Here is a 24,087-nt window from a genome sequence, read left to right on the forward strand (position 1 = left end):
GACGAGTAACAGGCGCTCACTCTGTTACGCGGCACTCGGGATTCGACCCGCCAAACTGCCGACCTTCTGATCGACAAGCTCAGCGTCCTAACCCACTGAGCCACCGCGTCCCTTGTCTATGTACTATCAATTGTTGAGATAACATTCCATTCTTTGTTCCTATGTAAATATAAATGATGTACAACTTATATATCAGCAAACATAGCTTTCCATTCAATTGGAATACCATATATAACCTGGAATTATAAAGATTACATGTACCTTTTAACTTTTCCCTCACTTTTAAACATCTAGTAATATGCTAAAAATAAATTTAATTTGCTGTCTTTAGGATATGCTTGTAAATTAGAATTTAAAAAATTCAGTAAATCAGAGTAATGCAAAACCGGGAATCCTTAATAAAAGACAGTAAAAAGAAAATGGAACACCTATCCGTATACCACTTTATAAAGCCTTAGCTTTATATAGCCTTAGTAAGGCCAAACTTGGAATACTACATCCAGTTTTGGTTACCACAATATAAAAAAAGACGTTGAGACTCTGGAAAGAATGCGAAGAACAACAAAGGTGATTAGGGGCCCGGAGGTTGAAACATATGAAGAACAGTTGCAGGAATTGGGTATGTCTAGTCTAATGAAAAGAAGAACTTGGGGTGACATGAAAGCAGTGTTCCAATATTTGAGGGGCAGCCACAAAGAAGAAGGGCTCAACCTATTTTCCAATGCACCAGAAGGCAAGACAAGAAACAATGGATGGAAACTAAACGAGAGAAGCATCCTAGAACTAAGCAGAAATTTTCTAACAGAACAATTAACCAGTGAAACGGCTTGCCTTCAGAAGTTGTAGGTGCTCCATCACTGCAGGCTTTTAAGAAGAGACAACAGGACAGCTATTTTGTCTGAAATGGTATAGGGTCGTCTGCTTCAGCAGGGGATTGGTCTAGAAGACCTCCAAGGCCCTTCCTACTCTGTTATTCTGATCACTCAGAGTTAACAATGTCTTGATGGCACATAATTTGTCAATTACTTTATTTTTTGTGTTTCAGAAGAAACCAAAGATACAGAGGTTCCTACAGTGCCTCACAATAGTCAGCTAACTTGGAAACAAGGCAGACAGTTGCTAAGACAGTAAGTATCATATTATATTGGGTTTGAAGGTCATTGTACATTGAAGCATAAGTATACGTGTTGTACATTGTATATTGAATTACATAAGTTCTGATGTAATTGTAAACACTCGCTTGAACTCAGTAACTAGCAATTAATCTAAAATAAGTAAGGAATTTTTTTCTTGGAATAGATTTACCTAAAAATTCATGTGAATTAAACTTCCTAGAAACAAAAAGCAGTGCCATAAGCTTTAGGATGTTCTTCAAACAATATGCTAAGAATAGCTGTATTTTAAATTGCCGTAGAGAACATCTTAGATGGATTGTGTGTGTGCATGACTATAATTCTACTTTTTTTATCTTTTAGATATCTTCAAGAAGTAGGTTACACGGATACAATATTGGATGTACGATCACAGAGGGTGAGGTCTTTACTTGGACTTTCCAATTCAGAACCAAATGGCTCAGTGGAGACAAAAAAATTAGAACAGATTCTTAATGGAGGAGAATCTCCCACATCAAAACAAAAGGGACAAGACATGAAAAGGTAGGCAAAGTACTTATTTTTTTTTATTTAGCGTATGGCTGGTCACACACAGAATTAAAAGCACTTCATATTTACAAGTTAGAACAGTTAAAACATTTTTTTTAAAAAAGAAGCAATTATAAAACCTAAGAGGAAAACAGAAATAACATTTCAGAGTTTAATGTTGAGTTTGGAGATCCAGTCAGTAGCTGCCGTTGTTACGCAGAGGAAGTCCTTAAAATCTCCTGGGTATCTTCTATTAGTGCATTCCCTCACTATATGTTGGATAGTCTGTCGGGGAGCCCCGCAATCACAAAGTACTATAAATGTTTAGCAAGAGTGACTGCCTTCAAAGATATATCTGATAACTAATTTGTTTGCATGCTATGTTTTTTTAAAAAATAAAAAAAATTAAAAAAAATTAAAACAAAATTAAAACAATTATACTGGTTGTCCTTGATTAAAAATATGTATCTATTTTTGTAATAAAAAAAAATCTTATATCTCGTCTGAAATAAATTCTGCACCTGCATAATTTAGGGACATTCGCAAGAACTTGAGGAAGGAACAAAGAGTTTCTTTTAACTGACAATTAAATAATTTATTGCTAGGCTTCTAATCATAGCCATATAATTATGACTACATAATAGTCATACTACTTCACGTTTAAAATTGTTTATTTTCTGAAAATCTTCATTATGTGACAACTAACAATTTGTGTATTAAAAAGATTCATACAAGTTATTTTTTATCTTTAATGACATTTAAATATGAAAAGGTTACAATCAGAACTTTAAAAAAATCAGATACATAGTTTCATTGGAGTTTATGAATTAGAAATAAGTTTATTTTCTCTTGCAACTTGCATTTCTACTCTTTACTCCATTTTTCTAGCCATTTATAAAAATTATCCCATGTTTGAAAATATTCTGTATCTTCTTTCCCTTTCATTTCAATGTAAGCCTATCCATTTCCACACAATCCAAGATTTTCCTAATTATATCTTCTTCCGATGGTGTTTCTTCATTTTTCCAATACAGTGCAAATGTAATTCTCACTGCTGTTAATACATGTAATATTAAATATATACATTTTTTGATATAGTTATCTGTGATTATTCCTAGAAGAAACAGTTCTGGTTAAAATCTACATATTTTCTTAACATTTTCTCTAACCACATATGTATTGTTGATTTTTTTTTCTTGCTTTAAAGCATATCCACCAGAGGTTATAGTATTTGCCTGGTTTTTGTCTACATTTCCAACAATTACCAGACATGTTTTTAAATATTTTTGCTAATCTTGCAGGTGGTAAATGCCATCTATAAAACATTTTGTATAGATTTTCTTTATAAGTTTTGCCATTTTTCTAATTCAACATTGTGTCCAAATTTTTTGCCCAAGTTATCATTGTTTCTTTAACCTGTTCTTCTTCCATCTTCAAGTTTAACAAAAAAAAATATAGTTTCTTAATCAATTTTTCATCTGATGACAATAGTATCTGGTAAAACACTGTTTTATCTTTATAAAAACCATATGTTGTAGCATCTTTTTTGTATCTCATTTGCATTTGCAAATGTGGCCACTATGATAGCTCAATACCCTGTTCTTCCAATTTTTGTTTAGTTTGTAATTTGCCATCAGTATTCAAAATGTCTCTATGTCACAATTTTCTCATAGTTGATTAAATTTGGGTGCACAAACGCTTCCATTGTCGAGATCCATCCTGGTATTTTCATATAAATTTTCATTTTTATCTTTTTCCATATCAAAAGCAAGGCATTTCTTATATAGTGATTTTGAAAGTATTTATGGATTTTGTTCTTCCCATACCATGCCATCCACGTTGTAGGTCATGTCCTTCTAGGTATAGTAGTCTTTTGTGTCTGAAGGTTATCCCCTTTTAACCATGTTAATGCAGCTGCTTGGTAGTATAGAACCCAGTCTGGTAGCAATTTCAGTCATATTCTGGCTTTTTTCTCTTGCCAGATAAATTTCAAAATCGATGCATTTAACTCATCAAAAAAAAATTCTCTAATTTTATAGGTATTTTTTGGAATAGGAAAAGTAGCTTTGGTAAGATACTCATTTTCACTGTCACTATTCTTCCCAACATTGTAATTGTAAATTTTTCCCATCTTTCCAAATCTAATTTTATTTGTTTTAATAGTTTAAGATAATTATCTTCTTTTAATGTTGCACACCTTGCTGTTAAATATATCCCCAAGTATTTAACTTTCTTAACTATCTGGAGATCTGTTTTTTCTGACAGTTGGTTTTTGTTTATCTGTAAGGTTTTTGACTATTACTTTAATCTTATCTTGTTTATTTTCAATCCTGCTACTTCTCCAAATTCTTCAATCTTTATCAATAATTTAGGACTTGTCTCCAAGGGTTCTTCTAATTTATATTGTAATTTATATTTTTCATCTTTTATCCCCATACCTTTAATTTCTGGGTCCTGTCTAACATTTCTATTCAGCGCTTCCAGAGTTAAAATAAATAATAATGGAGATCGTGAACATCCTTGTCTTGTGCCTTTTTTAATATTAAAATTCTCTGTAAAATCTCCATTTACAATTACTTAGCCATTTGTCTATGGTAAATTGTTTTGATTATATTTATAAAGTTTTCTCCAAAGTCCGTATAGTTTAACTGTTGTACCATAAATTGCCAGTTCACATCAAAAGCTTTCTGCGCATCTAAGAAAATTAATGCCATTTGTTTCCCTGGATGCATTTCGTAATATTCCAAAGTATCTAAAACCATTCTTAGGTTGTTCTTTATTTGTCTTTTTGGTAAGACTCCATTTTGGTCTGGATGTATAAATTCAATAAAAAATCTCTCCAGTCTTTCTGCTATTATTGAAGCAAAAATTTTGTAATCCACATTTAATAAAGATATTGGTATATAATTCTTTATCTGAGTGAAATCTGAATTTTCTTTTGGTATTAAAGCAGTATTGGCTTCTGTCCGTGTATTTGGTAGTTTGGCCTCCACTAATACTTCATTACGTACTTCTTGCATTAAAGGGCTTAGTATATCTTGTAGGCTTTTATAAAATTCTGCAGGTAGCCCATGTGGGCTTGGGTCTTGTCATTTTTTTGTCTTTTTATACCTTCTGTCAACTCCATCACTGTTATTTTTTCATTTAACATGTTTCTGAAATTCTCTGAAATCTTTGGTAGGTTAGCATTTTCTATATAATGCCTTATTTTTTCCTGTTTTCTTCCCTATCATAAAGTGTTTCCTAAAATTCTTTAATTATTTTTTTTATTATATCATTTTGACATTGTAAATCGCCTCTCACATCTTGCAGTTTATTTATCTGTTTTTTCTCTCTTTCTTTTTTCAGTTTATAGGCTAACCATCCACCCGGCTTATTAGCATTTTCAAAAATGTTTTGTTTTGCTCTTGATTTTTTGAGGCATTTTTTCAGCTTCTATTAAATTTTAATTTGTGTTTTATTATTTCTATTTGTTTTTTTTAAGCGTCTTCTTTTGTGGGTCTCTTTTTAGTTCTAATTCTAATTTCGTCAATTCTTCCTTTAGCTTCATTTGTTCTTGTTTTTTTTCCTTTTTATTTTTCGCCATATAACATATGGCTAATCCTCTAAAATATGCTTTGGCTGTGTCCCAAATGTTTTGGAGTGATGTATCTTCTTTCTTATTTTCTTTAAAGAAAATTCCATTTCCTTTGCTACTTTTTGTATAAATTCTTTCTCTTTCAATAGAGATTGAGTCAATGTCCATTTTAATTTTTTCTTTGTTCCTCTCCATGTCATCTTTATTGGATTGTGATCCATCCATACATTAGTTTCTATCTCAATCTCTTGAATGTTCATTCTTAGTTCAGCAGATACCCATATCATATCGATTCTAGACCATGATTTATGCCTACTTGAGTAAAATGTATATTGAGATTTTTTTAGACCACAGTTATTTCTGATATTGTACGCTATTTTCTTTTTGTAGGAACCCCAGTGATGTTCTTGAAACATTTAATTTTTTGGAAAATGCAGATGATAGTGATGAAGAGGAAGAGAATGATATTATAGAAGATATTACAGAAGGAAAAGAAAAACATCGGATGAATAAAAAGCACAAAGTAAAAAGACCCAAAAGTTTTATTAACTACTGTTAATTTAAAGATTCTGTTACTCCTTTTTGTCTTTTTGTATAGAGAATCATTACAATAAAATGCCATTCATGGAATAGATAAATTGAGCACCTTGATATTGTTGGTATTTTTGTTATCAATACTTTGCATAGGCATTATGAATGGAGAAATAGTGTTGATAAATACTTGATTCTAAGTTTATCTATCTGGCTGCCAATTTTGTACTGCAGCATAATTTTCACCTACCATAGTCATGTTAATGGGACTGTTTGTGCATGATGGACTAAAAAAATAAACAGAATAACATATCTTTTGGCCATCCTGAGAAAGGGGAAGAGAAGATTACATCAAACTGCCCCATGAATGAAAGTATCTTTAATGGTGTTTCTGTCAAAACTGACTTGTAGATTGGAAATGAAGGACTAGCTGCTGACCTTACTGATGACCCAGACACAGAAGAAGCTTTGAAAGAATTTGATTTCTTAGTAACAGCAGAAGATGGAGAGGGAGCAGGAGAAGCACGGAGTTCAGGGGATGGGACAGAATGGGGTAAGAAACAAAAAAAAATGGTAGGAAAACTAAAGAATTTGAAAGAGATAAATATATATATATTTCAGTTATATTAATTTAAATTTGTATTCTCTTTTCTCTGTGATACCTTTAGTCATTTAAATCTTTCTTGATGGTTATTGTTTTATTTTTTCATTTTTTTATTCTTCCTGCAGAAGTAAACCATGCATTCGTCAAATCATTTTGATATTTTTAAGCAGTTTGTTTTGTATATCTTAGAATTGTTCTCTTTAAAACAAAGTTATGAAATAAGAGTGTTCTTAATGCACTCCTTAATAACACTGGCAGTTATTTTAAACATACAAATTGGCACAGAAATATAGTGCATTACATGTTACATGTCCGCATGGAAAATCTTAGAAATTTTTTTTAGTAATGCATGCTTACCTTGAATTTCCACTGAAATTGATGGATCTTGCTAAGGTATTGTGTTTTCTAAATTAAACAAATTTACTCATTCTGTAGATCACCACTAACAAAAATACCCTTCAACTGTTTTTTGCAACACTCAGAATGTTGCCTAGCATTCAATTGAAAGATTAAATTTTTGATTATTTGTTAACAACACGAGGTTCTGTTTTTCATGCCCTTTCCATAGGTTTACTGTGTTGTCAGTGGAGCTCAGTTGTGTGCAAAAATGCTTTTTAATGTAAATTTCTTTTTCTGCAATGGATTGTGGGTTCCCGTACTTGTAAAGCAACAGGAAATGGCTATATTTTTATTTTTTTCAAATCCATATTATATGTTTTTATTAACCTCCAAGTTGTTTTCAAAAGAGCAAGAATGCAACCGAAAATAACAAATATATTAACATTATTTTACTCACTTATTTTTAAGATTCCTGTTCTAGATATTATTCAGAGGATGTCTTGAAACAAGATAGGAAATATATAATTTGAAAAACAAAAAATTGCAGAGACTTATTGGATTTAAACTTTTTGTTCTATATAGAATATACTTCTGATGTGCAGGGTACAGGATCCTCTGTAAAAGTGTAAGATGGGAAAAGTAGCAGGAAGTAGGATTGATGTTAGATGTAGATGTATGTTTTAAAATATACCATTTTAGCAATGATCTGCCTTTTTCTGATACAACATTTTATACTTAAATTGAATACTTTGGATTACATCCAGAAAAGTACTTATGTAAGGGATAGGTGGAAGAGGACTTCCCCACTCTTAGGTTTTTGCTGTAGCCTACCTGATTAAGAAAAGGCTCAAAACTGCAACAGTTAAAGTTTTGGGGAAGTTCTTCATCTACTAAATTCTCTTAATCTTATGTAGAGATTGAATTTGTTACTGTTTCGCATTTCTTCAGTGCATGTATGAATCAACACATTTGCATAGTTGATATTATTATTATTCACAATTGCCAAGTTGATAACTTCCTCTTAGCTAATGAAATTAGCCTTCTGTTTCATGAGAGATAGGTAAGAAAGATTTCAGTGAATTTATATTTTCTTACTAGAAAAGAGTTTTTACCTATTGAGTAAAGACTCATTCAGTTACATTTGCAAAGTTGTGACTTATACATTAAACAATTTTCCTATTCCATAATTAATAATAGTATACATATAAAAAGGTTAGGAAGTTGAAAATAACTAATTTCAAAAGTTTGTGTATTTTGCCTCCTTGTAAATTTTTGTTGTTCGTAGTTTAATCCACTAAGCTGTCAAGGAAAGGGGAATATAAAAGTACATGTAATGTCATAAGTATAGCATAGTGTTATTAGACAAGAATTTTGAAATTGAGGTCATATTTTCCTTCCTTAAGTGACATTAGGAGTGTATTTCTAATTTATCTTAGAGGGCAGACAGTAGCAGTAAAGAGGCAATAATGCTTTTTTTGTTTGAAGTTCTATCTCAAAGAAAGTTTTAGTTTTCTAGAACTAACATAATGGATGCAAGAATTATTAATTTGAAAGTATGAACCATCTTGTTAATAAGGACATAACATTAACAAAACTGTGACCATTTAGGAAATATTTTAATCATCTCATTTATTCATTACATTCAAAAAGTCTTAGCTGTGAAATTTCTTTTTCAAAATATTTTATTAGTGTTCTAATTTTTTTGTGGTTACAAGTAAGCAGTGCTCAGTTCAGTAAACTTAGTCCCAAGTAAGCTAAGACAATATTAAAGCTTTCATCTTATTCTTCTCCATTAGCTCATGCTTGTTAGCAGGTAGAAATGTACTTCATTTTAAAATAAAATTATTGACACTAGCTTCAGTATTCTTTTCCCAATGAGATTTCCAAGTAAAATATGTTACTTTTCTGGGCCTAAAGGGACAAACATTCAAGCATTGATTATGGATTTACACGTCTGTTTCAGCTATCATTCTCTGCCATCCTTCATTTGCTATGGCTGGTTGGGTTGTGGTGAATAAAAAGAAGAGTTCAGTAAATAAAGTTTGAAGACGTCTTACAATATGCCAAACTATCCATGTGATATTAACATTTTAATAATCTTAACAGAAGAACACTTTCTATTGCCTTTATTGCTGGATTTATTTTAGAGCTACTAGATATCATTGCATGGAGAATTAAGAATAGAGGGGAAATGCATGATTTCAGAATTCAGTTTGCACTTCCTAAAAGGTATTGCATGAAATAAATTTATTTGCTTATTTAAGTCTGCCTGAATAATTTGTTAATAATGTCTTAACTAAAGTTGCAGTAATTGCATACATTAGTTTTAATCAATTAATTTCCTATAATTGAACATGAAAGACATTCAAATTACCAATTACCATAAAATGACAATTTGAAGCATTATACCAAATGGTACAAGAAACTGCACCTTTAAAATACTGGAATGTTTTTGAATAACACTTTTTATTGATTAACCTGTAACGCTCACAAATAGTTTGCCTTCCCAATTGTTGATTTTTTTTTCCTTTTAATAATATGTTGCATGTAGACAAAGATGACCTGTCCCCAACTGCTGAGGTTTGGGATGTAGACCAGGGACTAATAAGTAAACTGAAGGAACAGTACAAGAAGGAACGAAAGGGGAAGAAAGGGGTAAAGAGTAAGTGCAGATTCTGAATCTTGAAACAATTTTCTGACATCTTGTGGAAAACAATGTATTTGTCATCTTTCCCCTCCATTTTATAGTTTTGCTATTTGGGGGGCAACCAACTTTAACTTTCTGTCTGATCAATCTGGAAATCCTAATTCCTGAAGATAAATTATTTTGAATTTACATGGGAGGGAGGAATGTCAGAAGGTGAACGAGTTGTTTTTGCTTTGGAGTTCTCTAGGAAAATGGCAGCAATGATTGGAAATTTCTTTCAAGTGCTAATAACCGTTGCTTCTGACTATAGTTGCCAGACATTTAAAATTTTATTTCTTTTTTAGGAGTTATGAAAAGAAGAAAATTAATACTGAGTATTTTCATAATCCGCAAGTTTGAGGTTATCTTATAGTATTGACAGTGGTCATCATCAGTTACCTCCTTTCCTAACCTTTTATGTACGTGCAAGAAATCAGAGTTGTAGACTTCTTACTGCTATTGCTGTCTGCAAAAATTGCATGGAATGCAGGTTTATTTTGTAGATAACATTCGTTTGGAAAACAAATCAAGTGATAGGAAAGATTTGTTGGAGAAGAGACTGATGGATTTGATTTGAATTGATTTGGTAAAAGCAAGAGGAATCACTTCTGTTACTCTGCAGTATTGCTACAAGAACTCTGATCCTATGTTTTCCTTAATTTCCCTTCAATGTATGGAATTCTAAAAGAAAAATTAATTAATGGTGAAAGCTATTCCTATTATTGGCTAACAAATTTATTTATGAGTTCTTAATTTTGGACTGAAAATCATTTTAAAGCTTAATTTATACCATATTTAATAAAATGTCATCACTCTCTTTCACTGAACCATAACTCTTAAACTAGGAGATGTACAGTCCAGAGAGGAAGAGTTCATAGAAGAGAATATACTACAGCAAGCAATGGCAGAGCACTTATTTGTCAGATGAAAAGGGTTATTATTATTATTTGTTTATATATTTGATTCTATCTTGGTACTGCCCAACTCTGGAAGCTTGCAATGTAATAATATACATATACTGAATAGTAAACAATATAAGGAAAACAAGTTAAAAATGCAATCAAAGAAAATAAAAGTACAATTAAAGAAATAATGAAAAATCCAGAGAACCAGGCCCCCAAAGTATGCAACATACATGAAGCACATCTACCAAAAGGTTCCATTCATGCTACCTCCAGGTTGGGAGAACAATCGCATCTTTGAAGCCCTCTGTAGTGCTATCGGGGGAAAACATGGGGATCTTAAGGAGATGCTGTGGAAAAAAAAATGCCCAAAAGATTACACTGCTTTGTTGAGGGTACCTGAGCATACCCACTCTGTTGGTGTGTATCATCCAGGCAGAAATCGCAGAAGATAGATGGCCCCTTAAATAATGGCCCTATGCTATGTAGAGCTTTATAGATAATAACCAGCATCTTGAATTGCACTTGGAAGCATACTGGCAATCACTGCCACTCATGAACCAAGCATGTCACATAGGCTTGCTAATACAAGCCCATCCATAACTGATTGGCTTCCAGGCCAGCTGAAGCTTCTCAAGGCAACCTCACAGAGGACATTGCAATAGTTGAGCTGCAAGCTACAGAAAAGTTAATCATAAGCTGTTTCATGCTAGTAGTTACTCTCTTCTTGATTTTAGTTTGCAGTGATCTGCTTATGGCAATGTGATATAGTGCTCCAGTGTCCACTTCTGAATTACACTAGTGTTTTGTAAGTAGAATTCTGCTTATATAATCAGTTTAATATTTTATCTTCTGCTCTATCCCATCCTAGAAAGTAGCTACTATAGTTTTGGATGGACTGAGCAGCATGAGGTTAAACAAAATTTTAAAAGTTAAACAATACTACTTAACAGAGAATCTTTAAAAGAAGTAGAGAATAGGTTTAAGGCACGAAGAACTTAAATGGTATATACTCAGTTTGCAGGACTGGAGTTTACATTCTAATCCTATCTCAGATGTACATTCTATCAGTAGAATTTACTTCCAGGTATGTAAATGTAAAAGAAGCACACAAAAAGACTATGAAAGAGAATATTTTCATCCTTTTAGTAATGTTTAAAAAATTGTGCTCCTGGGGTTGTTTTTCATTTTTTTAAAAAATTGCATGATAATTTGCATTACTTGTTTAACCCAGTACTAATTGCATTATTCTGAATGGGCCTTTTCTGTCTCTTCTGAAACGTATCTAACCCGTTATATTATTTTTCCTTTATCTCAAATACAAACATCTGTTAGAGGATTATTGAGATTGCAGTATGGAATTGATCTAATGAATAACAGGTTTTAATTTTGAAAATTCTAAAGGATTATTATTATTTTTGAAGTCCGTAATCTTGCTAATCATAGCAAGAAATTAAAGGATTATTGTATATGCAGCTGAAGAAAGTGTGAACATTATTTGCTTTTTTCATCACAGTATTATAAAAGCAGAGCAGCTCCTTTATTTTGACAATTGTTGGAAGTACTGGAGAAATCATAAGTACTTACGTTAGTGCTTGAAATAATCTCAACTACATATATATGTATGTATGTGCCATGTATCATAGGTAGCCCTTACAACTTACAATCATTTGTTTAGCAGCAGTTCAAAGTTGCAACAGTGCTGAAATGATTTACGACTGGTGCCCACACTTACAACCATTGCAGCATCCCCATGGTCATGTGATTGTGATTCAGGTGCTTGGCAGCCATTGCATATTTATGACGGTTGCAGCATTCCAGGGTCACTTGATCACCATTTGTGATGGCTTCTGACAAGCAAACTCAATGGGGAAGCCAGCAGGGATATCTCACTTAACAATCCTGGTGAGTCGTTTAACAACAGCAGCAGAAAGATAATAAAATCATATGTGGTCACATGTTGCCTCACTTAATGACTGCACCACTTAACAAATTAACAAATTTTTCAGTTCCTTCCTTTTGTAGTCATAAGTCAAAGACTATATGTATTTTTTAGCCAAAAAGATTTTTGGGTAGTGTAGAACATCCACGTAAGTAATATACCGTAATTAGTATTTGCCGGAAGGATAATGCTGAAAACAATATTTTTACAGTAATTATAGCCTGCTTTAATCCTAATGGTCTACAAGTAGTATTCTACATCTTCACAAATAAACTAGACATGAAACATGACCAGAGAAGCTAATTCTACTTTATTGTAAGGTTACATTAACAGAATCGTGGAAGTCTGAAGGTACAGACTTGCACTGTCCTTGTAATCACCTGATCAATTAGGGTAGGTCTTTCCTAAGTTTCTTCCTCTGACTGTTAATCCATTGGAGGTTCTCTTTCTCTCTCTTGTTTGATTGTTTTCTAGGCAGCATCTTCTTCCCTCATATCCCAAGGTCATATGCAGGTACTCAGAGACCAGACAAAATACATAAAATATTTCTATAAGTAATATTTATTTATCAAATTTATTTTCATCTATGTCATATCCAGTGACTCTGGGCAGCTTCAAGTATATCTCTACATGGGGCTGCCCTTGAAGTCCACTCGGAGGCTTCAACTGGTGCAGAATGCAGCTGCGCGAGTTGTCTTGGGGGTTTCCCGATACTCCCATGTTACACCTTTGCTCCGCGAACTGCATTGGCTGCCGGTTGCCCTCCGGGTGAAATTCAAGGTGTTGGTAATGACTTACAAAGCCCTACATGGCATGGGTCTGGATTACCTACGGCAACACCTGCGGCCGGCGTCAACTTCCCTCCGTCCAGTGCACTCCCACAGAGAGGGCCTCCTCAGGGTGCCTCCGATCAAAGAATGCCGATTGGTGGCCCCCAGGGGGAGGGCGTTCTCTGTGGGCGTGCCAGACCTGTGGAACCACTTGCCGGTTGAGCTCTGGATGGCCCCCGACCTTCGCTCCTTCCGGCGCGATCTAAAAACGTATTTATTTGAGCAATCTGGCCTGGTCTGATGGGTTAGGGTTGGGGTTTTAAATATGTTCTTAATTATTGTTTTAAATTTTAAATTTGGGCATTGTATTTAATTGTATTTTAACTTTTATATTCTGTTTTTTATATTTATTGCCCTGTACACCACCCTGAGTCCTTCGGGAGAAGGGCAGTATAAAAATATAATTAATAAATAAATAAATAAATAAATAAATAAATAAATAAATAAATAAATAAATAAATAAATATATTCTATTGTTGATATAAATCAACAGTAAAAAAAATCTAGTACATTGAAGGCACCATTAACGTAACCTAAGGGCCAAATGCCCTGTGGAAGAATGCTGTTCTGACCTTTCTGAAGCAATTTTTGAAGTAATTGTAGAAGAGGGACCATCCTTACTTATGGGGCAGAATGTTGCATAAAATGGAAGTAAACAGTAAGAACGTCTACTACCTGGCCCATGTCCCATAAAGCTTGTGAAGAAAATAGACCTGAGATAGAGCCCCTGTAAACGATTGGAGGCAGATTTGATTTTGTCCAGGTATTGCCAATCCCTGACATTGCACTTTTAAGGGTGATAATCGGGATTTCAAATTCAAGCTGAATGTGCATAGGCAACCAATGCAGCAATTTCAGAATAGGTGTTATTCTTACTTGATGGTTTGCTCTAAAAGTAATTGTGTACCACATAAAGCTTCTGGGTCTTCTCCAAAGGCAGCCAAACATAGAATGCATTGTAATAGACTACTTAGGTGGGGATAATATTGCTGGAGCATTTTAGGCAGAGAGGATTGTAACTGGTGCACTTGCTGAAGCTGGGAAAAAGTTCTGTCTGTAGTTACCACCTGTTTATAGTAGGAACCATGAGTCCAGGAGAACCTCAGATTCATATACCAATTTGTTTGAGGAGAGAGTAACCATTTAATGTAACTACCAAGGGGCGGTATATAAAAACAAACAAATAAATAAAATAAATAAAATAAAATTTACCAAGTAATCCTATCCTGGTAGGACTTAGACCAGAGGTCCCCAACTTTTTGGGCACCAGGGACCGGTTCTGTGGAGAGAAGTTTATCTGCGGACCGGAGGGGGCATAGTTTCATGTACTGCCTGCATCCCACGGATGGGGCTTTGCTTGTTTGTGCAGCCCAGTTTCTGGCATGCTGCAGCCCGGTGCCGGTCCACAGACCAGGTTTGGGACACCTGACATGAAGATTCTTACAAACTCCAGAAACCAGTTTGTGACTTTGAGAGCATGTCCCCATTCAGGATGAGATAGCAGCGAAGAACCGGGTTTCATCAATTTATGACAACAATTGAGCTCAAAATTTCTGTTGCTAAGCAAGACAGCTGTTAAGAGGGTCTTGTCCCATTTTATGGCCTTGCTTGCACAGTTCTTAAGTGAATTACTGCAGTTAAGTTAGTAACATGGTTGTTAAGTGAATCTGGCTTTCCCATAGACTTCACTTGTCAGAAGGTCGCATAAGGTGATCATATGATCCTGGGATACTGCAAGCGTCAGAAATACAGTTAGGTTGTTTGGACATCTTGGGTAATTTGATAAATTATTCATTGCTCACTGTAATCTAGAGATGCTAAGAGAGCATGTTTTTGTTCATAATGATTTTAGTAGTTTTGATGAGTAAAACGTCTTGAATGTAATTTCAATATCAGGAAAAAACAAATGTGGCTTTCATAGACTCAGAGAATTGCTTTCCTCCTGCTTCCCTATCTGTATATCTTAAACCTAGATGGATCTCATTTCTTTTGTTTTTCTCCATTTCCATTTTTGGCCATTTTCTGATTTCTCTGGTGTAAGTCTGGGGCTAAAAAACATAGATTTAGGATTGAATACAGATAGTACAGCTGTCCACCCCGATCTGCTCAGCGGAAATAGATGAAATTGAAATTCTATGTCATATCTCAATTTTTTTTTCCAATCCAGCAGAATGTTGGAAATAAATTGTGCAAAGTAGATCAGCACTATTAACAGCAGGATAATTTGCTAAAACTTAAACAGAAAGGAACAAAAGTTGGCATCAAGGCAAAAGCTAGCAAAAGAAAGATTAGGTTTGAAAATGGGCTGAATCTGGCCTAGGGCTGTAGAGGGAAAAAAAATCCAAAAAAAATATTTCCTCCAATGCATCTCTGTGAACAGGTAGTTAAACAGTAGTTTGGAATGTTATGGATTCCCTTATTCTCAGCCCCCCTCCCTTCCTGTTTATATGGCTCAGAGTGAAGCTATTAGTAAGGAAGAATTCCAGAAAATATGTGCTAAGTGCATTTCCTACCTTATTTTTATGTAACAGAATACCTTGTGTATTTTTAAATTCCTTCATTGGAGCAACATCTCATTTTAACAGTTTCAGATCATCTTGGTTATTAATGATGGTTCTAAACAATAAGTGTGCTTTGATATTTATAAATTACTTTTTTATTTAGAAACCCAGAAAAGAGGGAAAGTTGACAGTTTGTTGCCTCCCAGTCACCTGATTTTTGTTTCCCTTTTGATAATCAAACTTCTGTCTAGTATTAACAATTAATAAAAATGCTGGGGGTGGGTTGTAAATACATTCTGATAGCCTTTCATAAGGAGTTCAGACATTCAAGTTACCGTAAGCAGAGCACCAGCAGTTTAATAATTAAAAAAAAACAGTCTGGTTTCTTTTTTTGTTTGAAGCTTCATTTTTAATTCTTTTTCAAATATGCAAAATACATCTTTATTTTAACAACATCACATTAGAACAATATTAATTAGCAAACTGGGCGTGTGAATGGATGTCAATTTCAGAGGGAGCAATAAAATGAAACTTTGCTGCTGACATTAATTTACAGGGGTCAACAGGACAAAACTGCACGACATGATATCTGATCTGGGCGATGATGAGCTATCCCACATCCCTTCAGGAGTCATTAATCAATCTAGGCCACCCTCTTCTAGAATGACTGATCATGAAGGTGCAAGAGCAGAGGAAGGTACAACAAATTCACCTATTTATTTGTATTTAGAAATTTTGATTTTAAAAACACATATTTATAGCCCATGACCCAGATGCCTATATTAAGATGCGCTTGCAACTTGCAGCTTGGTTCTGAAAAGTCTGCTACTTCACATTTACCAGTTTTTGTTTTGAATGATAGAAAATTGATACTTAAAATTGAGTTTAAAAGCATATATACATAGAATAAATGAACTTAATAAAACAACAGCGAGCAACAAATTATAAGAAATGAATAAAATATATTTTCTGGTGAGGAGAGATTTATTTCTGTTTTATTCATTCTAGTGTAAGATTTTCCCCCCAAAAGATACATTCACAGTAACTGGCAGGACCAATATACAGTAAAATTGATTTTTAGCAGTTGCTAATGTATTTTCGAATATGTAAATAACTGCTAATCATAATTACATATTCATCAACTTTGAATATTTAGTGCAATTTATGCTCTAAATACTCCCTCCAGCAAAATAGAACATTTCCTTAAAAAAACAAATATTTCCAAGTGAACAAATGGATTACAATGTAAAACCTTTGATATATTAGATTTATGTAGCAAATTCAAATAAACATTTTTGATGTTTGTTGGTCCACTGTCACTATTATTCATACTCGATCCTTTATTGTCAGCAAAAGATGTACTTTGCAGAATTGTGGCTTCAAATGTGTCAGTTAAACATCTACCCTACACATGCATAGAACTGCTGTCAAACCACCTTTTCTCCTGATTAACAATGTTTGAGTCACTAAACTATTCAAAGAGATATGTGGTCACTTTTATGATATGCAACGTAGCTGGATGGATCTGCTTATGATGCATAGAGGAATGGATGTATGACTTCATCACAATGCAAAATTCAGACATTCCATGTTGAAGTTTATTTTAAAAAAATAAATTTTATTTTCCTTTGTCAAAACCAAAGTATATCCTAATAATGGAAGGGATTTATTTTTATTTTTTAATTTCCCATATATTCTCTGCATATGCATGAATTTTTGGTCATTTTCTTGTTTTGTAATTTCAGTGAGCTCTCCAATACCAAGAAATACAGACTTTACATCATTATAAATAAATAAAACTACATCATTCTTTATATATATTATTTCTCTAACAATAATCTCAATGAAAACTAATTGATCTTAACATGAAGAGTGTGCATGAAATATTTCTAAGATAAATAACCTGATATCTAAACGTAAATACAGAACATCCTTAAAATTCATATGAAAAGTTCCAATGGTTTGAAACCATTTTGCTTTATTAATTACATTTGAAAGAGTGATTCATTTTTTCAAACTATTTTTTGGGGAGGTGAAGAGATATGCTTCATTTAACAGATTCAGTGGATGTTTCCTACTGGAGGAACTTGGATTTTTGTTGATTTTTGAGCTTCCAAGGCCACCTGCCATTTTCTTTCTGAGAGTACCACTTTCCTGTAAAACAGTGCGCTGCGCTGATCTCGCCCTTCTTGTAGTCTCCTCTCTGTTTCAGCTTGCTTTCGGCTACTTTTCTTTCGGGGGATCCAGCCTCTGCCACCCACTTCTCTCAACAGCTGGATGCCCCGAAAGAAAAGCAGCCGAAGGTAGCATCTCTGCAAGTCTCCGCCAAGAGAATGGGGCAGTGGAGGCTGGATCCCCCAAAAGAGGTCTCTGCTGAGATGAGAGAATGGAGTGGCAAGCTGCCGAGAGAATGGGGCGGTGGAGCGCTCCACTGAGAGAATGGGGCGGTGGAGGCTTGCCGCCCAGTCTGTCAGCAGAGACTTCTTTCGGATCCAGCCTCTGCCTCTGCCGTGCCGAGAAAACAGCAAGCCACCCCATTCTCTCGGTGGCTTGCCGCCCGGAAAGAAGTCTCCGCCGAGACGAGAGAAAAACGCCCTTTCTCCCTGCCGGGGCTGCTAGCCTCGACAAGGAGAAGGGGAGGAAAACCGCCCCTTCTCCTTGCCGGGGCTGCTAGCCACGACAAGGAGAAGGGGAGGAAAACCGCCTCTTCTCCCTGCCAGGGTTGCTAGCCTTGGCAAGGAGAAGGGGAGGAAAAATGCCACTTCTTCTTGCCGGGGCTGCTAGCTTCAACAAGGAGAAGGGGAGGCAACCCTAACCCTACCCCCCCCCCCACTGCAAACAAAGAGGTGGCGAAGGCAGCAGATCTGCAAGCCTCCGCCACCCCACCCTACTCACCTTTTTAGTTCTCCCGTCTCTTCCTCCACTCTGCCAAGTGCAGTTAGACGAACAAAGAGGTTTGTGGGTAGTCCCACAAACGGTTTGTGGGCGGTCCCACAAACCAACCAATCAATTTAAACTTTTCAAGATTTTTGTGAGAAGTTTAAATTGATTAAATTTTTAGTGCAACTTTTTTTTTCAAAAGTAAACATGGCAGAGGGAGGAGGCCTGGGAGCCGCATGGGACGGCTCAAAGAGCCGCATGCTGCTCTGGAGCCGCAGGTTGCCGACCTGTGCCCTATACGAAGAATTCTGCTTATAGTTAAAACATAGCTATTCCAATATTGTATTGAAATACAAATTTATTGGATTTTTACCTTCTGCAATCTAAAACACACTCATTGGCTTACAAATACATAAAACCCCAATAAAAAGCAAAAATGCAAAAAATATAGAAAAGGAGTAAAATCCATAAAGCACAGAATACCCAAACAATGAGCTGCCATTACTCAAACACCTTTCAACATATTTCAGAAGATTGCAACAGAAGGAACAAATCTAACTTCAAGTGGGAAGCTATTCTGAAGGACTAATGGGTATCACTTCTCCTTGACTTCCCAAAACTGGGGAACAATTCCCTAATTTTCTTCCAGCAAAATCATAATGGTTAGACCAATTTCTGTTAGGGAGATGTAGTCTTTTAGGTAGCTTGCTGCCAAGCCATAAAGAGCTTTGTTGGTTAACACTGTATTTTTATTTATTGACTTAATTTATATGGCTGCCCATTTCCCATAAGTGTCTCTCTCGCTCTCACTCTGCATTGTAGTAGTCTACATCTATAGCGAGGAGGGCATGAGTCGTTGCAAAATGTTTGCTTCATTGAAATAAAATGGGAAAGCTATTTTGTAAAGCAATTGTGTAAGAGGTAGCAAAGAGGAAATAATTCCCACGATTTTCATAATACTTGGTTAAGTTTTTAAGCTCATATATTAATTTACATCACTTAATAAATGGTGTTTTGTTTCTTATAGCTGAGCCTATAACGTTTCCATCTGGAGGGGGCAAGTCGTTTATTATGGGTTCAGATGATGTATTGTTAAGTGTGCTAGGCCTTGGGGATCTTGCAGACTTGACTGTGGCAAATGATGCAGATTACAGTTATGATGTAAGTATAACATGTTTAACACCTGATATCTTTTAACTGAACCAAGAACTTTGGGAATGTTTCCCATCTGTGGCAATTTCCAGGTATATGGACTTCAAATCCCAGAACATCACAGCTAGCATGGCTATTGATATGAGTTTGAGGAGTTGGAAATGCACGTCCTGGAAGTTACCACTATTGAGAAACTCTGCTTTAGAACCATCAATAATGTTGCAGTACTGTGATATACATTCACCTAAATCCTGTAAATTGATAATTTCTGGTTGGAGAGTCAACACAAAAAAATATACTGTACCACATATTTATGAAATGCATTGAGTGAACATTCACTATCTTCATTGGGAAAATTATGTGAAGATTTAGATTTAGCAACTGGTAGTATTTAATTTAGCAGGAACTTAATGTACTCATTCTAAGGATATTGATTTGGAAGTGTTTGCCATAACATTTTTATTTAGGTTAAGATCACAGTTTTGACTCAACTACTCCAACATACAAAATTTCTTCTCTTGTAGAAATCCATGTGATTTAGGATTGTTCTCTCTCTCTCTCTCTCTCTCTCTCTCTCTCTCTCTCTCTCTCTCTCTCTCTGTGTGTGTGTGTGTATTTATATAAATACAATTCTTATGGGAAATATGAAACTTGGTTAAGAAATGAAACCATATTTTAACCACAGGAAACCTTTTGGTAGATTTTGAAACATGACAGTTTTAGTTTTTATAAAATTTTCAAGCAATTTCTCTGTATTTAAATGCAATACAGACATTTCTAGATAGAGTTGAGCAGAAAAAACTATGCCATAACAGGTAATCCTTGGTTTATAACCAGTCATTTAGCAGCTATTCGAATTATGATGGACCTGTTGTGGGGCTACCTACAGATTCAAAATTCTGATGGCCAGCCCCCCCCCCGACACGCACACACAGTGGTCATGTGATCAAACCTCAGCACTCAGCATAGCCAAATGTATGGCTATTTGTAGCATCCCAAGGCCATGTCACCGTATTTTATGATAGTTTTGCCAAAAAAAATGGCATTTATTTCTGGCTTTTGGCAAAACTGCCCATGGCAAACCCATTAGTTTGCTTAATGGCCGCAACGTTCAGTTAACTACTGGTGCAAGGTTGTAAAATTGCATTAGTCACATGATCAACCCATTTTAGAACTGTCACAACTTACAACTGTAGTGGTCAGGCTCCATTACAATCATCAGTTGAGGACTACCTATATAGTTGTATGCTTTTGTTACTTATGTTAACATTGTTCATTTTTATTTTAGCTGCCAGCCAACAAAGATGCTTTTAGAAAAACATGGAATCCTAAATATACATTGCGCAGCCATTTTGATGGAGTGCGAGCATTAGCTTTCCATCCTGTGGAGCCTGTGCTGGTTACAGCCTCTGAGGATCATACCCTAAAACTTTGGAACTTACAAAAAACAGTACCTGCCAAAAAGCAAGTATATATTTATATATGTTAAAGAAGATGGAAGTTCTGAAGTTTCAATACTTAAAGATAATGCTTACAGATTGCTTTTTGACATTGTTATTTTAGGAGTGCCTCATTAGATGTGGAACCTATTTACACATTCAGAGCCCATATGTAAGTATTTTTAATATTTTAATATTCCTGACAAAAGCTTCTCCAAGTTCTACATCAGAAATTGTTGATTTGATGGCTGTACATTCATGCTTTTGATTTTATTTAACTGTAAAGCAATCAGTTATATTCTGAATATATTTCTAATCTTTAAAAATGTTTTATATTAGTTATGTAATTTACTTTAGAAAAAAAATCTGCATCAAAAGCAGAAACCTACCCCACACACGTGTGCGTGTCTATCTGTGTATGTATGTGTGTATATATATATATATGTGTGTGTATATATATATATATATATATATATATATATATATATATATGTGTGTGTGTGTGTGTGTGTGTGTGTGTGTACACACACACACACACATACACACACACACATATATATAGAAAAAAAATCTGCATCAAAAGCAGAAACCTACCCCACACACGTGTGCGTGTCTGTCTATCTGTGTATGTATGTGTGTATATATATATATATGTGTGTGTGTGTGTGTGTGTATATATATATATATGTGTGTGTGTGTGTGTGTGTGTGTGTGTGTGTGTACACACACACACACACACACACACACATATATATATATATTTAATATTTTAATATTCCTGACAAAAGCTTCTCCAAGTTCTACATCAGAAATTGTTGATTTGATGGCTGTACATTCATGCTTTTGATTTTATTTAACTGTAAAGCAATCAGTTATATTCTGAATATATTTCTAATCTTTAAAAATGTTTTATATTAGTTATGTAATTTACTTTAGAAAAAAAATCTGCATCAAAAGCAGAAACCTACCCCACACACGTGTGCGTGTCTGTCTATCTGTGTATGTATGTGTGTATATATATATATGTGTGTGTGTGTATATATATATATATATATATATATATATATGTGTGTGTGTGTGTGTGTGTGTGTGTGTGTGTGTGTGTATACACACACACACACACACACACACAGATGGGAAAAGAGGAAGGACAATACTTTTAATCATAGTATTAAATATGGCTTATATACAACTTATAGATTCAATAGCAAAGTCATATGTTTATGTTTAAAAAAGTTGATAATCTGAACTTTCTAAATTTAAAATTTTAATTGTTGTTTTATTCATAGTAATGTAGTCTCTTTGTTTTAAAATAGTGGACCTGTGTTATCTTTGGCAATTAGTTCTAACGGAGAACAATGTTTTAGTGGTGGTATTGATGCAACTATTCAGTGGTGGAATATGCCTAGCCCAAATGTGGACCCTTATGATACATATGGTAAGCTTTATCTATAAATGTGATGTGAAGTATCAGTCACATAATTCACCTCTCTGAGATAACTTTTATATGTTGCATAATAAACTGAACGATTGCTCATATGAATTTAAATTACAATATTTTCTATGAACTTTGGACTGATCTCTGTCTAGATCTATATAGCATGTTAGTTAAGCTGTGAACTAACATGTCGTTAGCAGTGTTAAATTTGGCAGTTGTGGTTTTAGTAAAATAGTTGTAGCACGAGCTAAATTAATATTAGTTGAGAAATATTCAGATGTTTAAAAAACTTAACGTCTTTTTTATTTTTCTACAGAGCCAAATGTTCTAGCGGGCACATTAATTGCTCACACAGATGCTGTCTGGGATCTCGCTTATAGTGGTATAAAGAATCACTTACTATCTTGTTCAGCAGATGGCAGTATTAGGTTGTGGAATCCACCTGAAAAAGTGACCTGCATTTGCACTTATAATGGAAATAGAGGTGAGTTATGAGATGGTCTTTACTTTTTTTAAAAAAAAGTTCAGAAGATTAAATCAAATATTAAATCAAAGTTGATTAATAGTAATTATAAAAATCAAAATTTTAATACATAATTGTAATAATTCTAACATTCTAACAGAAGTTTCCTTATCATATACTTTGGCTATATATTGATGCCTTCTTGGTAGATCTGGGACAGTGGTCCAGATAGTGTGGGAAGAGATGGTATCCTATCCATTTATTTTAGGATGGCAAAGATACTAGCAATCAATGGAATTGGTTTTAAAGAAAGGTAGGTAGGCTTTAATTATTTTCCAGATAGATTTATTATGTTACGAATTAGTACTTCTAAGAAAACACTGGATGAAGAAATGTAAAAATTTGAGTGTAACAAATAGTTTTTACAGAATCTGTGTGGGTTTTTTCCCCCTGTATGCTTTAGAATATGGAATACCCACATCAGTTGACTTCATAGGCTGTGATCCTGCCCATATGGTGACATCGTTCAGCACTGGCAACACTGTCATCTATGATTTGGAAACATCCCAGTCACTGGTAATGCTGTCCTCACAAACAGATTCTGGTAAGTTTGTTTCTTTTATTTCAATTTCTTTGCTTGAACTTAATCTTATAAGCACATTGCATCAAATTGACAGAATTGTTTTGCATACCAAATTGAAATGGTTCAAGTTCTAAACATTTAGGATAATGAACTGCAATGTATTACAATGAATCAGGGGTGTCAAACTCACAAAGTGACGTGACTTGTTGCGATGTATTGCGACTTTTTCTCCATTGCCAGCAATGGGGTGAGCGTGGTTTTGGCATGATGCATCCGGCCGACAGTTTGACACACCTGCAATGAATTGTTGTTTATCTTGAGCTCTGATGCTTTTATATTCCCTTATTTGTACACAAAGAAGAGAAATTAAAAGTTGTATGATTTCAGCTTGCTACAGACTAAGTTTTGCCATTTCTAATTAAATGCTTTGCCACAGATTGGATGGAAATTTCTACTCTGGTATTCAAAGGAAACAAAGAATCAGGGGAGAAGGTCAAATTTGAAATTTGTCATTATTCTATCTCATAATAATGATTGCAGTTTTTAACTTCTGTGGAAACCTCTGCCTGTATCCTCAGTG

At 34.5% G+C, this 24,087-nt stretch overlaps 1 protein-coding gene across 5 annotated transcripts in view; it reads left to right on the forward strand.

Annotated features, from left to right (window-relative positions):
* STRN3 (striatin 3) overlaps nucleotides 1-24,087 on the forward strand; it is a 54,859-nt gene that overhangs the window by 25,153 nt on the left and 5,619 nt on the right. For 2 of the 5 annotated variants that reach the window (XM_083349432.1, XM_083349431.1), the window contains exons 4-15: nucleotides 1,046-1,127; nucleotides 1,476-1,655; nucleotides 5,608-5,740; nucleotides 6,160-6,301; nucleotides 9,243-9,353; nucleotides 16,109-16,249; nucleotides 19,460-19,593; nucleotides 20,873-21,048; nucleotides 21,148-21,195; nucleotides 22,340-22,461; nucleotides 22,778-22,945; nucleotides 23,388-23,528. In XM_083349432.1, coding sequence (XP_083205558.1) covers nucleotides 1,046-1,127; nucleotides 1,476-1,655; nucleotides 5,608-5,740; nucleotides 6,160-6,301; nucleotides 9,243-9,353; nucleotides 16,109-16,249; nucleotides 19,460-19,593; nucleotides 20,873-21,048; nucleotides 21,148-21,195; nucleotides 22,340-22,461; nucleotides 22,778-22,945; nucleotides 23,388-23,528 — 1,578 coding nt within the window. Of the gene's footprint in view, nucleotides 1-1,045; nucleotides 1,128-1,475; nucleotides 1,656-5,607; nucleotides 5,741-6,159; nucleotides 6,302-9,242; nucleotides 9,354-16,108; nucleotides 16,250-19,459; nucleotides 19,594-20,872; nucleotides 21,049-21,147; nucleotides 21,196-22,339; nucleotides 22,462-22,777; nucleotides 22,946-23,133; nucleotides 23,238-23,387; nucleotides 23,529-24,087 lie in introns of those variants that run through there. The other 3 variants (XR_014490830.1, XM_083349434.1, XM_083349433.1) reach the window with 3 other exon arrangements.

The sequence above is a fragment of the Vipera ursinii genome (genome assembly GCF_947247035.1).
Source record: "Vipera ursinii genome assembly, chromosome: 1".
NCBI lineage: Eukaryota > Metazoa > Chordata > Lepidosauria > Squamata > Viperidae > Vipera > Vipera ursinii.